Below are 17,121 nucleotides of genomic sequence, written 5' to 3'. Positions count from 1 at the left end.
TTCTCCAAAAGTCTACAAAGATTATTGCTTAAAAGATGTGAAATAGAATAGAGAAAATCTTCAAAATTTAATTGTTGAGTACTAAACCAAAAGGGATTATTTGTGGAGACATTCTCAAGCTACATTTCTTATAAATCCAGTGATATTTTCATGGCTCAAAATATAGCCTCCTGTAAGTATATAGAAAAATTCCTAAATGGGAAGCAAAACACTGAAAATAATCATAACCTTGATTATATCTGTCAGTATTACAGAGTATTACACCTAGAACTGTCATTTATAGCAAAGGGTAAACCATTTTGTGCTACTTCACATTAAACACTGGATTACTTTGGGAGTAGGGGATGGATAATTTTGATTATATCTCCAGCACCTGTTTCTCTTATTTTCTGTCAAGAACATACAGATTTACCTTAAGTGAACATTCTTTTCTCATTTTTAGGCATGAGCTTCATCTTGGATTAGGGCGGATACTGACTGGCTCAAGGCAAGGTTTCTCAATATTGGCACTATCACATTCGGGGCTTGATAATTTTTGTTGTTGAGCAATTGTTCTGTGCATTGTAGGATGTTTTACAGCATGCCTAGATTCTTAACACAAGACAGTTTCACCACCCTTCCAGTTGTGATGACCAAAAATGTCTCCAGGCATTGCCAAATACACTCTAGGAAGTAGAAATCATCCCCAGTTGAGAACCATTGGCTTAAGGCACTCTATATATGCTACCCTCTGACACAGATTGCTTAGCGATGTGAGCTCAGGCTGTTCCAGTCAGGAGAAATGGGTTTGGCTGGGCATGCAGAGATAAAGAGGTCTCCTTAGGGTACAGAGAATCTTGGAACACCTTTAGTCATAAGAGAGAGAATGCGCCTGGAGTTACTGTGGGTTGGAGGATATCACCTTGTGGATGACTAAGGAAGCAGCCAACCCAGAGTTAGCAGAAATAAGACACAAAGGCCCTAATCAAGCAATTCATAAGCAACTCATAAGCAACTCAACTTTTCCAAAGACTATTCATTTATCTGAAACAATATACTTCTATTTACTTATATATTTATGTATTTTTATCTATCTCATTTAAAACTAAAACTTTCTTAACAGATGCATAATCTAACAACTTATATTAAAACAACTTGCTTTAAAAACCATAAACTATTTTAAGACATAAAGATGATGGAAATCCTTAGCTATAGCAGTTTGCATGACCTAGAAATGATAGTACTTCCACTCACCTGCTAAGATAGATACAAATTCATTTTTTTAATTTCATTCATCTCTTTAAAAAGTTTCCAAAAATAATTATTTTGCTTCCTCTAGCTTAAAATCACAGTGAAACCCTGACAGACTAGGCCCTACCACTGCTGACACAAAGTATAATTGAGAAAATTAATTTGGAATATTTTTGAGTCTTAGTATGTAAATAGATGCTTTTGTAATATCATTTAGGGTCTGAGAAAGTCAGAAAAAAATAAAATTTACATTATCTTTAATCATGGTTATTTGAGCTTCATGAACACAGTACTGAATATGTGCCAAAACTTGTTTGCCAAATTACGGTCAAAGCGTATTATTCCTTATGAGAATTAATGATTTGAGTTCACTAACACAGACTTGAATTTAGTGACCCAAAGCTCATTCACATTTTTCTAAAAAACTGTATTTAACATTAAATTGGTTAATTAGGAAAAGAAATGTTTTGTAGATTTTACGATATTAGGAATAAGGTCATGTTCTATAAGTTTCAAAAACTGGTACAATAACATTAACGAGTAATTTTTGCTGGGGCCTATTGAATAGATATACAAAGCAAAGAGTTTGCCTTGTACTGTCTGAAAAGAAACAGACTTTGTTAGAATTGGCCTACTAGATCTTGACCCATTTGGTGAAAGAAAAATAAGAAAATTGGAAATCTACAGTGACATTCAAAATCATAGAGATAATTTTAAAGTAAAAAAGTGATAGCATTCTTATAGAGGACTATAAAATAAGGAGTGGGGTGGAGAAAAGAGACTACTGAGGTCCCGGAAATTAAAGAAATGAAAGTCTCCACAATGGAAAAAACAAACCAAAACACACACACACACACACACAAACACACACACACACACACACACACACACACACCTTTATGGTTTCAAAGGCAAATTTCACGTGCTATAAGGATTTACTCAGAACCAAACTCTTTAGCCAAAGGTCATAAAATAAAAAAAAAAATTAAAAATAAGTACAGCAAGGAAAGAAATCTAAAAATCTAAATACATCATAACATTTGTTTAGAATATGAAGCTGATGCACTGGAAAGACATAATGGAGATTCTTTCTGACAGGAATTTTTTATACATGTCACTTTTGACTTACATAGGAAAACAAATATTATAGAAATCCAGAAAGACACTTCTTATTCAACAATAGAAGAAAATGTAAAAATATATATCTAGTCATAATAGTAATCAATTTAGCAATGTAATGCAACACATATGAAAAATCATAGATTTTTCTATTCTCCTTATGAGCCTTCGATGCAAGTATTTTGCTTCCAAGTTGCTCAGAGAAGCAATGTGCACTGGGACACATGGCTTGCATTTCAAACCAAAGTCTGCTGCAAAGATTTCAAAGCACATGCTCTGAACTTAGAAGATGAGGCCTAAGTATCTGAAGAGTAGGGAGTAGTTTCTAAATCTTACTAAAACTAATATAATTTTAGTGCTCCAAAAGACATATTTTTCTTTATAAAGTCTTTATACAACTGTTGACTATCTCATTTCCAATTTGTTTCCTTTCATAATTAGAAACTTCTATTTTTCAATTTTAAAGTCCAACAATTTAATTTTTTTTATCTTGCTAATAAAAAAAGATATACTTTTATTTCATAATAACAAATACAAGTCATCTGTTCTCCAATAGGCTGGTGATGAAACAAATTTATATAGTTAAACTTAAAAAAATGGCACAGGGTCACTTTTAACCTTAGATTAATCATTTTATCTGTTTAAGTATTAGTACTGCCAATAATAAAATAAAATAATCATGTCTCTTCTATTTTCCTGACACAAATTTTTTAAATAAAATAATAAAATAAATGGATAAGAAAGATATTCCTCTACTTTTTAAATGAGGGAAACAGTAAACCTCAAATCTTGAATCATTAGGTAACAGTGTACTTCTATTTCAGAGGAAAAAATGTCATATTTTTCTTGAAATTAATCTGCACCCTAGAATACAAATCGTAAATATCCTATATATCTATAGCTCAAAAATTATGTTCTCTATTATTTGTGTGTGTGTGTGTGTGTGTGTGTGCGTGTGTGTGTGTACACACATGTATGCTAACACTATTGGCATATGGTTTCCAAGCTCCATTCTAAGGATACATTGAATTCATGCTATAATCATCAAAACAACATGTTCTTTAATTATTTCCCACAATAACTGTAGTACAACAAAGTAAAAGAATCTACGGGATAAGATTTATGCTACAATTTATTTTTGTCTTTTGTTGCCTACATTCTTTTATAAGGCAACTACAGCCATCAAATATGTACTCAACCAAAAAATTATTTTTTCTTTATATGCACTAATGTATAACATTTTAGGTACAACTTCAATTAAGACACATTTTTCTGTGATTTTTGCAGTAGGCTCATGTTCCATGCTATTATCAATGTAGGCTTGCACTGCTTTTACTAATTTATGCCTTTGAACTTCTAATATTTCAGTGAAGGATTACATTACACATAATTGTTTTATTTATTTATTTATTTGTTTGTTTATTTATTTATTTCACAGCAGAGAACTACTATTGGAGTAAGTAATTGAATGTAAGATCATTTGAAGGATTCTATGTTCTTTTTTTAGAACCAAACTTGGAAAGTAATTCAGAATCCTTCTATCTCCTCAGGCAAAAATGATCTACTTGAATTCCTTGGAAAGGTAAAAGACATTTTATTATAACAGATTTTTCAGAGACTAATTTATAGAGAAGTACATTTTTGTGACCTTAATTTCTGAAATACCTACAGAGAAATAATACCACTATGCGGAAGGTTATAAGTGGTGAAAATAGTTATAGGCATTTTTACACTGTGTCCTAACGAAAACAAAACAAAACAAAAATTGTGGTTTAGGGAGAGAAATGATAATAAAAGTTAGTATCTAGATAGAGTTAGAAATGTGTAAGTATAACATATCAGAAACACATATATAACATAAATGACATATAACAGAAACACTCAAGCATTGTAGCACATGGCCATGGTTTGGTGGGCTTCATGGGTATAATTCTGAATCTAAAACAAAAACTATTTTTATTATGAAACAGAGAAGACAATGTTTCTAAATCAGGAGATATTATCTTTAATAAGATGTTCCCATTAGTAGAGAGTTATCATAAATCACATAAAATTAGTGTATAATATCTGATAAGTAAATTAAAATATCTAAGAGTATATTAATTTACATTAAATGTAAAACATACACAGTTGCTTAATGATCAGTGGTGATGGTTTGAAAACATCGAAGTGTCTCTAAATAACTCAACAACATCAATAATTTTAGCTGAAAATGTTCTGTTGAGTTCAATTACCATCTACTCACCTTCAAACCCATATTTTTCTAGTTTCTTCTTTTTGTAATGACATCTCTTCTTGCCTTTATTACTTTTGAAGTATATTTTCTTTCCATATTGCAATATCCCTATAGGCTTATACTCTTTTTCAAGTGCTATTTCCTCAATACACTAACAAGTCCAAGAAACAGCTCTAAATGTTTATTTTCATATTGTTGATAGTACTAATAGCTATGGATGCTAGTATTTTTTGGAAAGACCTCAAGTCTTTCAAGCCAAAGCATACATTCAAATATTATATGCTGAAATCAGCCAATTGCATGAAAAAACACTGTGCATTTACCATTTTATAAATATGATTTACATATGTCCCTGATACACATGTGATAAACATCTAATTTTACAGAAACTAGTGTCATTAATGCATTTTTTTTCATAATAATAAATATTAGGGTAATAGTTATTCCTCAAGAACTTGGGAAATATATATTTCTCTTAAATTATTCACATCAACACATCATAGGAAGATTTAAAATGTATTACACAGCATGATATTACTATATTTAGTAATATTCTTAATAGAGAATTATTAAGAAACAACGAATCAATTAAACTTGTGTCTAGTAGAGCATTCATGGAGCCCAATTGAACAATATGTTTTCAGCACAATTTAGTCCAAATAGGAAACAAATAAACAAAAAAAATCAGAATACAAACAAGAAAAAGCTGATCCAAATAGTCAAATAGAATTACTATAGAGTGGTACAAATAAAGATCCACTTTCATTTTTATAACTTATTAGTAAAAACTTTGTGAAGATTTACATTGTATAAAATCTTATATTCAAGTTTCATTAAGAAAGGCTGGAATAATATATTTTCTCACTTACAGGTATTTCCAAGTACTCATGTGATGTATTTAGTTTCTAAACTCCTGAGTCCTCTCTGTCCTAAAGTTTGAACGTTGTGACATCTATTTTCTTCTATTTCTATATACCATGCAAATGTCAACTTATTTACTATTATCCCTAGTAAATTCATCTTTCCGGAAGTATTTGTATAGATAATCGTGTCCCTGTGAACTCCCAAATGTTAAAAACAATAAAATCTGATTTCATATATTTTATCACAATATTTGAGTGTTTTTGCCAGAAAACTTATTCTAAATTAGAAAATAAATTCCACATAATTTAAAAAGCTTCATGCCATGTTCTCATTATTTGTATGTGAAAATGATAACCAACCACTATTACTGTACATGTGTATGAGGGTGAACATACAGGCACACACACACATGCATATATTTTCAGTAATAGTTCATCCTCATTTCCTTGGTCAGCCCAATTTATTGAAACCAGTACACATTTTAGACATGGCTCACAATGTAACAGATTGCAGTAGTTATCATGAATTTTGGAGCTGGACTGCCTAGGTTAAAAATGCAGCTTTGCCAATCACTGTGTTGCTTAAACACTGAAGTAAGGATGACAACCATATCCATTTCACTGGCTCTAGGGAAGAATTAAATGATTTAAGACATGCAAAGTACTTAGAATATTGTCTGGCCCATTGGAAGTTCTCAATAAATATTGCAACACATAGTTATATCTGTAAATATTCAGTAATACAATCAGCTCTGTTCTATCAATGTTTATTTTTGTATTACATTACATTATCTAAAACACTTTATAAACATAATTGATTCAAATAAAAAAGAGGTTTAGAAGATGGAGAGTTTCAGATTCACAATAATTCAATTGTTTCTATCAAAAATTTCAATAATAAAAATTTGTATGTGGTTCTAATTGAATATTGATAAAACCTGAGTCAAATCAATCCAATATTTGGTTGAGTGTTTGCAACAGAGGAAATGAATTTCTTTTCCCATGATCATGATCACGACCAGGAGCAGTTTTTAACTATTCTTAAAACTTCATCATTTAATCACCACTACTATAATAAACAAGGCCCAAATCTCTCAAATAAGCCTATATGTTGGCTTAAAATAATCAGCAAGTCAATTTCTAAGTGGTTTAATGATCTCATTGGCAAAATGGAAGTGATACAATTATGTATTTCTTATGGGGAGGAATAATTAAAACAATGAAAGATACATTCTTTATCAGAGTACATGGCAAATAAAAAGTACATGATAAATGTTAATGCGTATTATTAACAATAACAACTGAATATATTCTCTATTTATTCGGGCACATTAATCTTTGATATTAAAACTACAGCTAAAGGAAAACTGACTAAATAATCCAAAGGCAAGGACAGGGCAGTTTCTTAAGGATGACACTCAATGGCTACATTGATCAATTTTGTCAGCTTGGTTTCATGGTTCTATGAGCTGTTCACCAGCTGTACACATCGAAGTAACCAGCCCAGATCAAGGCACAAAACATTCCAGCAATTCTCCTCATGTACCATTCCAACCTCTGTCCATGGTCATCCTCACTCTTGCAGGGAAAACCACCGTCTAACTTCCAATATCAGAGATTCAAACCTGAGGATTCTATAAAATTGAGTTTTGATATTTATAAATCAGGAAATCTTCACTTACGCCATCCTCAGAGCAATCAGATCCATTAACCCTGGGCATTCCTTCCCACCAAGCAGCAGCTTGCTGAAGCAGGAGCCACTGTCTCTTTAGGAGGGCATAGCCTCTCTAGGTCCACCTGGCTCAACTCCTTTTGTCACCTCTCTATCCTGCTGGTATAAGACCCTGCAACCCTTGCTTTTTTCCATCTCTAGACCCCAACTTCAATGCCTTCGTACTTTCAACCACTGCAAGCCTTTCTGTACAACAAGGTGGTTCTAGATAAATAAATAAGTAAATCAAAAAGGAAAAAATAGAAATCTTACTCTCGTTTGAATTATATAAAATGTGGATGAATTTGAATCTTTCGCTTGCCTTTACTAATATACTAAAAAAGCGAATAAACATCTTTTGTTATAACAAAAATTATTCTTAGTGTCTTAAAAGAAGGAAAAAAGTAGTAAAAAAATCATAGGCTTTGTATTTAGAGAGAGCAGGCATGTTTGTGCTAACGTGTAGTAAGTAATTTCAGATAATTTTTTTTAAATTCTATGTAATTTGTCTCATCAGTAAAAAGAAAAAATGAAAGACAATCAAAATACTTTGGGATCTACTCACCGAATAACCCAGAAATCTTTATAATCATTGTAATAATAGAGAAACTAAGAGATTCAGAATGTCTACTCTATATCACTATAACTAATTTTTCTAGAGTTTAGTAACAGAATTAATGTTCATAATCTGCTTAACTCTTTTCCATTGAGATTTAACTTATACTGAAGATAATTATCTCAAGTATTTTTATACCATATCTTCTAATTTTCAAAAACTTTTTAATCTTTCCTTCCTCAGTAATATCTTAGAAATATTTTCCATAAGATATCAAGTTCTATAGACTGACCACAGAGTGTAAAATTATCTAAAAAGTTAGAAATGGGAAAACAACTAAGGTGCTCATTGCTTACAACAAATTACAACAAAAAAAATTACAACAAAAAAAAGATTCTTATGTTTTATAAATGAAATGTGAAACAAGACAAATTCCAAGTAAATTTATCAGACTATCTGTATCTAAATACCTTTTAGGCTTATTTTGTTTAGTTAGTTTGGCAATGTATTTACTAACGGCTAAGTTAACTGGAGTTAACAACTAATGCTGACAAATTTAAAATAACTCAGAAAATGTAAAGCATACTGGAAAACATAGCAAGCTTCTCAAATTCTGTCTTTACAAGATTGACTCCTTTTTTTTCCAAAGAAGATTAAAATCGATGGTCCTTTAAAATGAAAAACATTTTTTTCCAGTATACATACTTATAAATTAAGTTCTTCCAACATTTTTGTGTTTAAAATAATATCATGGCAGGGCTCCCCCAGCCCAATACTACTAATCTATGCAATACAGTTCATTTAAAAATAAGCTAATCTAAATTTCTATTATTTCAGTCATTTTATTTTTCATTTTAAGCAGTTTTTATAGTTTTATAAAAGATTAATCACATGAGTGTCTGAACAGAAGAGGACTCAATCATTTTCAGATTACAATGGGTCTAATTACAATGGGCTCTGTAGGGGCAGGGACTGCTGTATAACAGTCTTCCCTGCAAAAATAATTCACTCATAGAAAAAGATTAGATTAATTTAAAACAAATAGAATGAGTATTATGCAATGCGAAAATAATGAAAACAAAATAAAAATGACTAATGTTTAGCTAATAAGTAAAAGTGAAAAAAAAATTTGCAAAAGCATCAATTCTCCTACTTTGTTTCATGAGCTCTTTAACTCTTAAAATATTAAGATTCTCAAAGACTATCAGTTTATGTGAGTTATATCTACTGACATTTATCATATTAGAAATGAAAACAGAAATATTTTAAAGTACATTGTTGCTACTGCCCCGATCCCTGCTAAGACTCCAGAACTTTTACAGGCTATTGCTCTTGAATCACCAGGGCCTTCATCTAATACAATGAAAAAGGCAACAATATGTCAGTATTGTTATGAAAATAGTTCTGACCTGGAATTCCTGGGAAGACCTCAGGGATTCCAAATTTCCATGAGCCACGCTTCAAGAACCGCTGCACAAATGGTTAATATTTCTCATGGCCCAAAAGAGACAGCTAACATAACTCCCTTTAGCTTTTACTCTAAGCTCTCCTGAGATATTTGAATTGATTACTCAATTTTTAAATTTAGAACTACACATATATAACATATAATTCCATTCAAAATTAAGTTAATAGCAAGGAGTTTTAGGAAGCATTTTAGGAGACTATTATCAAAATAGTTTCTCAGAATTTCAATGGGTCAAAATATTAGAAGAGAAGATATAAATGCCTTCCAGATAAGAACTTTCCTGTTTTTCCATACTCTTTGTATTTGGGGTTTTGGAATAGTAATTACTTTCCTTTCTTTCTTCCTTCATGTCCTGTCTTTTTTTTTTTTTTTTTAATAAACATGCACACAACAATCATCCTTAAAGCACTGAGTTATAGATTATAGTTTCTATGCCTATCTGTTCATTTTACTGCAAAGAACATGGATTCAATGGAAAAATACCTTTTATGAGAAACTGTTTCTGATCTGTTATAATTCAAAACAGAAATAAAAGACATAATGTAATGAATCTGTGAAGGGAAGAAAGAATACTCACATTGAAAAAACTCATGTATATACACAAGGTTATTGCATAGTATTTACTCAGCCATGTACATACAAAAAATTGCCACTGGCATTTCTTCTTCTCCTATTGAAAGAGTTTTTAACTTCGGCAGGAATGAATACGACAGAAACCAAAATCTACTATAAGCTGTAAAATCCCCTGCAGTGGTACTGATATAAACTGAAATATAACTTTTTTAGATATGTGAGAAACAATTCTCTTTCACTTTTTTTTTTGCATGTTCCTGATGTGACTATGACAAATAAAAATGTAATATTGTTAAAATACTGCTAAAAGAACTCAGATCACTCAAATAGAAAAAATTCTCCAACTTTATATATTTAACATCTCTGATTGATAGAAAACTCTAAAGATGGTATTTTTTTAAATGTCCATATTAATGATCTTTGGTTCTAAGTTAGAATAGGAGCAATTTTTGGTGAGTGGGGTATATTGCTGGTAGAAGGCACAAGGTGGGGGGTTTGAGGTGCTGTTAAAGTTCTGTGTCTCCATCTGGTTGTTAGTTGGATGAGCATGGTGAACATTCACTGAGTTGTACACTTATGTGCAATTTTCTGTTGCATGTCATATATATTTATAAATGCATATTCACAAATGCCTTTTCAATTTGAAAAATATATGAAATTCCATGTAAAGTAAGGCTGTTATATTACATATTTAAAATAAGTTGTAAAAAGCTGGCATGAGGTTATCATGTTACATGATATTTAAATTTCCCACTCTTAGATGGAGTTTATGTTCAATCTATAAGAAAGGCTCCAAATGAGTTTTTACTAGCAAGGGAATAGCATCAAGCTCTTTTATCATGAAATGATAGCTTTCTTAAGAGAATGTAACAGATCTTAGGAGAGGATTTGGGGCATAGGGATCAGGGCTGGCTTCATGCAGTGACACATTTGGAAGAGGTTTTAAATTAAACATTGTACAGCAGAACACCAATGAGCTTGTGAAGCCAGGACAGAAAAAGATGGATGAACCATTATTAAAGAGAAGTCATTCCCTTGTATTCTTTTTGGTGTTCATCCACTAATAATCTAATATCACTTTGGTCTCTTTTCGTTTCTCTAATGCTGCCATCCTTCAAGGACCGGTTTAACACTTCCTCGCCAATGAACACCTCCTAATATCATATATCTGAAAGAGCTTTATCCTTTTTATAAGTCCTCAATAAATGTAAATGAGATAAAAAATATTGAGCAAATGATAAAATAATTTGTTTTTATCTGCAAAAAATCCTCTAGTTTTGCAGGCAGGAACCATGCCTGACTTATTTTATCCTCTGTCAGAGAGAACTGCACATCATGGACTTCCAAGAGCTGATGGTCTTAAAAATGAAAATATTTCCATTAATACCTGAAGATAACATGAAACCTCAGCTGAATTTGAAATGTAAAATTTCTGCAGTGGTCGTTTTTCACATTTAGATTCCAAAGCTATGTGTACTATTTCTAAGATCTCCGAAGTTTGTAAACATAAAATAAAAAGAAATAAAAACCACTCAGATAATAGCGTAAAGAAAGCTTTTAAGCGGCATGCCAAAATTGGAGAATATATATTTTTTAATTCATTTACACATCATTATATGTCAAAAGTTAGTTTTAGGTAAAAAGAATAGAAAGTCTGCCCTCTAGAAGCCTACAATTTAGACAGAGCAACTATCTAAAATGTGATAATATAGGTTTATAAATGTTTAGATGCAATAAAGATGGACGCAGATGATAATGAGTGAGATTAGAAGTTCTGAGAATGATAAGTAAATGCTTTCTGATATTTAACAAGTCTTCTAGCAGGATAATGAAAAGAAGATAAAGCACAGAAATATTAAAGTGGGGGCAGAATGACATGAGAACACACTTAGATTTGAGAACATGAATAGAATCTGAAAGGCTGTGAGGAAATTAGCTTCTTTAGAGCAGATGTCAGATTGCATAGTTCTACTGGACGAAAATGTGGAAATCAAATGCCATATCCTTTTCAATTTAAGTCCCCAATTTTTCACACTTAGCTAACAAGTTACAGCTTTATTTATGCATTCGTTCAATGTGTATGCAAACATCTGTATAAATACCATTTCATGTCTACCTTTACCTGTGACATCTGTCTAATTTATGAGCTTAAAGCAAGTTATGAAGGTTTTTTTAACCAGGTTATACAAGGATACACAAGTACATTTTTTAGTAATAGTCCTCTCATCTAGAGGCATGCTTAAAAAATGTTTAGACCCTGAAATAGTGTATTTCTAGAAGTTATAATGAAAGAAAATACAATCATTTAAGATATATTTTATAAAAGATGTTCTCTGTTATGATTTTATCTCAAACACATTGTATAAACTGTCCATATCATTATTAGCAGGATATGATCATATTATACAAGTAATTATTAGCATCATTTAATATTCTGCATTGGTATGATAGTGAAAGTTCATTATAAAGCAGCTTAAGTGGACATGGTCATCCTATCTCTTGGGAGTTTACAAGATGGAATCCGATTTCTTCTCCAAAAAGGTTGAAAGCATTCATTTTGGACAAGTATAAATATAGTCCAAATATAAGCAAGGAACTTGTCTCTGTGGAGAATTAACCACAGTTATTTCAGTTAAGTGACAATTCTCACTTGAGAAACCACCAGGAGGGCTTCCACAAATGATTTACTCAGGACGCTTAAAGCAATTTTACTCTGAAGATTTGTCACTTTATAGTCACATCCTATATAATTCAGTAGCTCCAGAGGATTTTTTTCTGCATAATTATAAGATTAGAGGCTTATTTTGGGAGCCATTAATAATATCAACGAAAGGATTAAAATAATCTCAATGAAAATCATATAGAAATCTAACAGCTGAAGTTAATGCTTCTGCTACATTTTAAATGAGAACCTAATCACAGAAAAAGCAGAATCTCCTACCCAACCCATTACCTTATATGGAATCCAATGTTTGGTGGTCTGACAGAAACAAATAAAATGCCCATTCCTTATTACTCATGGAAAACCACTCCTAAAAGACCATTACAACACCTACATGCAATGAAATGATTAGACTTCTTTTACGCATAACATTAGAAATTTTAACCGTAGTTGTAGGCATGTCAAATATATAACGAGAGATACACAAGAACCAGATTCAACTAAACTAATATCAAATGGTACCCCTAATTTTAAAATTTGATTTCTCATAAACACTCACCTTAGCATGAACCAGTGTTTTAGAAATAGAAAAACAAAAGCCTTCAGGTTTTCCCAGAGAGACCATTATCCTTCAAGTATATCTCAGGTACTTTGATCCTCAGAAACCTGGCATGTTATAATTTCTCTTAATAATTTATACAACAGCAACTTATAAAAATAAAGTATTGACTCTATCAACTTTTTAAGCACACACAAACATATACATATCTGAATTTTAAGAGTATCAAGAAGACAAAAGGTTAAAAATAAAGAGGGCTTTTGTAAGCACAAGATAGTCCTTGAAACATTCTATTTTTGCTTTTATACTTCAATTTATACTTCAATTTATTTATTTTTACATATGCTGAGATTTCCCCCATATTTTAAGAGATCTTTACACAACAGAAGGTATGTCTAAATAGAAATCTAAAGAAAAAACAAATTCACTAAATAAATCATTTATTATTTAAAACTTACTTTGTGAGCAAGTAATCTGAAAGCATGAAGGCTTATATTAAATAAATGAGTTCTCTGATTTCTAAGAAATCGCAATAACAGTGAACAAATACTTAAAACATATCTAATATTTAGCAAACTTATAAAAAAAATTTAACATAATTTAAAACTGCTATAGGATAGAATCCTATTGACCAGACTCTCTAGAGTTGAAAATCTTTATTTTCTTATCTAGTGATACAGTACCTTAATTTATATTTTAATATGGCAATATTTTTTAGAACACTTAAATATATTAAAGTAACGGATATACTAGTTATTTAAAATAACTTTTAAAATTGTTTCCAAGGGCAAATAATCTTTAATCAATAGTCTTTTATTATACTGTATTTTGATTAATGGTTATAAAAATTGCCTGTTATTTTAATTTTTATTCTTTTTCCCACACTGATAGAAAGTAATTGTTAGCAGTAAAATAACTTTTCTGTAATTTCTGGAAAAAACTACAAAATTCTACTTTTGGAAAATGTGAAAAATAAATTGAGTTTCTCATGTAATGAACCCAGTTCTAGAAAACATAAAGCAGACCATGAAATTTAATAACTAACCTAATCAATTTTAATAATTTTCAAATGTCATTCATAATTTCAAACACTAGTGTTTTAGTGGAGAATAGTTTGATATTGAAAAAGTAGTTCAAATTATTCTAATAACACAATATTATTTATGTTCTTACCTATGCTGAATGTCACACAGATGCATGTAGAGAGTTTATATTAAATGCACAAAGAAAAAAATATTAGAAGTTTCATACCTTTGAGACATAATCTTATAGGCATCTGGCAGATAGCATCGTATATTCTCCATCTGAGCAGGGTCAGAGTCACAGATTTTGTCATCAGTCCTCCCATAGTTGGCACTTTCAATCATGATGACATCTGTTCCTGGACAGCGGAGCTCTATGGGGTAGCTCTCACAGGAGAGCTCTCTTCGTACCACAGCCATCGGTATTGGGGCGCGGCTGAAAGCTACCGGAAGGAGGAGGAGGAAAAAGAAGTCCCTTTTATAACATACAAAGGAAAGTTCATGTGCTTGCCTTTCCAGTGTTTGGGTAAGCTAATACCAACTAATAAGGCAGTTACAATTCATAATTCTAACTAAAATAGAATATCACTCTAACGAATACCTTTATTTCTTAAAAACCTTATCTAACAGTTTCTTATAAATGGAAAAGAAAATGTTCCAGATTTTTAAAAATTTTGGCCGGTATATGAGGTAGACTGTATAGAGATATCATCGAATTTGCTTAGTAAAATACTCAAATAAGCCTCGGGGCGAGGGGGTGGGGGCGGTGTGTGTGTGTGTGTGTGTGTGTGTGTGCGCGCGCGTGTGCGTGCGTGTGTGTGTGTGTGTCGTGTGTTTTGCTTCGTATATGAAAACGGCTACCAAAAAAATTGAACTAATTGTTCTTGCGTTTATATTTAAATAGTCTATTTAAATTTTATTTATTTAAATAGTCTTAATTAAATAGTTTATTATGTCTATTTCAATTTTAAAATACAGTTTTATTGTTTTAAGTAATAGTTAACATAATCGATATACTTTGGAGTTAAATACAGAAATGATTAATTTTCTTTAAGAAAACGAGATACGTAAGGAGAAAAATTAAATTTTCTTTCTGCTCTCTGCCCACACCTTTCCCCCAATGTCAAGAGGTAACCAGTTAACAATGTGGTAACCTTCCTATCAGAACTTTCTGCAGAAAAAACAGATATAATGTTTCCTCCCACCCCTTTTTAATTCACTCAAGTAAATTTTACAGAGGTCATAGCACATTACATATTGTTTCATAACTTGATTTATTTTATTAATTTAACAATATATGATGAAAATCTTTTTTATTTATATGTGGTATTCCTCATGCTTAATAGATGCATTATATATAAAATATTTAATTGGTCTTATGTTGATGGACATTTAGGAATATCTCAGTGTTTTTGTGTCACAATACTGCAAAGAGGCATTAACATATTGTGTACCTAGGCTATAATATTAAAAAATATATATATAATTATTGAAATATATTTTATGATATATTTCTATAAATAAAATTATTGTATCAAAGGGAATATATATTTCAAGGTTGGCAAATATCAAGTAGATGTCCAAAATGTTTAATAAAAATGTACATGTCCATCACCAATGCTATTCTCTTCAAAACTACATATCACCGATTCCTTTAAATTTTGTTATTGTGATAGATAATGACATAAACCTTATTTAAATTTTTACTATTCTATTTGTACAATGAAATAAAATTCCATACATTTATTGACCCCTCATATTTCTTTTTTTTCTGAATTGCTTGTTCACATTTAAGTTTGCATTGTAAAAGTTTTTTGTATAGCAAAAAAATTGAAAATTTGATCTTTATATTTGTGGCAAATGTTTTTGTAGTTTATTGTTTTGTTTTAGATGTTTGCTGAACACATATATTTCATTTTTATACAGCCAAACATCTATCTTTTTCTGTTAGGTTTTACAGTTTCTTTTCTAAGACTACAAATATAATCTGTACATTATTGGAAGAAAGTCAAATGTTTAATTGTTGAAACTCAACAAATCTTTTAAAATGGATGTAACTGAAATTCTAAATTGTTTACTAAACATCCAATAAGTTGATTTTCACATAAGAGAATTAATTTTAGAGATAGTTATAAATTTACACTGATAATTAACTCACTCATGTGTTAGAACATGTATTTAAATAAATACATTCAACTTTTCTTGTTGCTTTTTTTTACTAAGCATGAAATGTGAAAGAAAAAAGAGAGAGAAAAGAAGCAAAAAAGTAAAAAAAAAAAGAGTAAGGGTAGAGAGAAAGGTTTTATTACCATAAATATTTTCACTTGAAACTTAGAGAAAATACTGATTTGATTATGAAACCATACTTATTATTTCAAAGTTGAGAATGACATTAGTTTTACCATGATTTTATAATATTTTAGAAAAGCTGTAACTGTACCATAGACCCCATGCATAAGTAAAGTTCTCAAGTGTACACAGTTAATTCCATTCTGATTGTCATTCAACATCTTGTTTATTCTCTCTCTCTAGACTCTCTCTTTCTCTTTCTCTCATCTAGCATATTCATGGCTCAAAGAGAGTTCATATAATTAGAAGTGGTTAACAATATTTTTAAAATTTGATATTCAGTCAACATTTTGACAGTATTCTCACAATAGAAAGGCACTGAATTTCTGAAATGTGCATTTCTATTATTTCTAAAATAAAATAGCCTTATTTACCTATTACTCAGAAATTAGATGGTTGTTTAAACATAAAGTCATTTTTAATTCCGAGAGTCTATTTTTATAGATAAAGACATTTTCATTAATGTATTTAGTATTTTCATTAAAGGAATCATTGAATAATAAAAATGTTCCAATTTGGGAATCCAGTTTCAGGATTTCAGTCAGTTTAAATGGAATTATAGAGGTTTATTATTAATAAAAGATCATTTAAATTAGAATTTTCCCACGTGTTTACAGTAAATATTTGAGCATTTGCTAAGAGACAATTTGCATTCTAGCTTTGGTATAACCATTAAAAAATCATGTTGAAACTGCTTCAACATTGAATTATCTGGCTATATTTTTTTAACTAACCACAAGTTAAATTAAATTTAAAACCAGTTAATTTAACAA

At 30.6% G+C, this 17,121-nt stretch overlaps 1 protein-coding gene across 1 annotated transcript in view; it reads right to left on the bottom strand.

The window, feature by feature from the left end:
* The window catches only part of ADGRL3 (adhesion G protein-coupled receptor L3), a 566,410-nt gene that overhangs the window by 367,256 nt on the left and 182,033 nt on the right, over positions 1–17,121 (bottom strand). The window contains exon 4 of the mRNA XM_025040294.1: positions 14,229–14,442. Within this exon, the coding sequence (XP_024896062.1) occupies positions 14,229–14,442 (214 nt within the window). The remainder of the gene's footprint in view (positions 1–14,228; positions 14,443–17,121) is intronic.

Source organism: Pteropus alecto, unplaced genomic scaffold, assembly GCF_000325575.1.
Source record: "Pteropus alecto unplaced genomic scaffold, ASM32557v1 scaffold57, whole genome shotgun sequence".
Classification (NCBI taxonomy): domain Eukaryota; kingdom Metazoa; phylum Chordata; class Mammalia; order Chiroptera; family Pteropodidae; genus Pteropus; species Pteropus alecto.
This window is presented reverse-complemented; position numbering and strand designations above follow the sequence as displayed.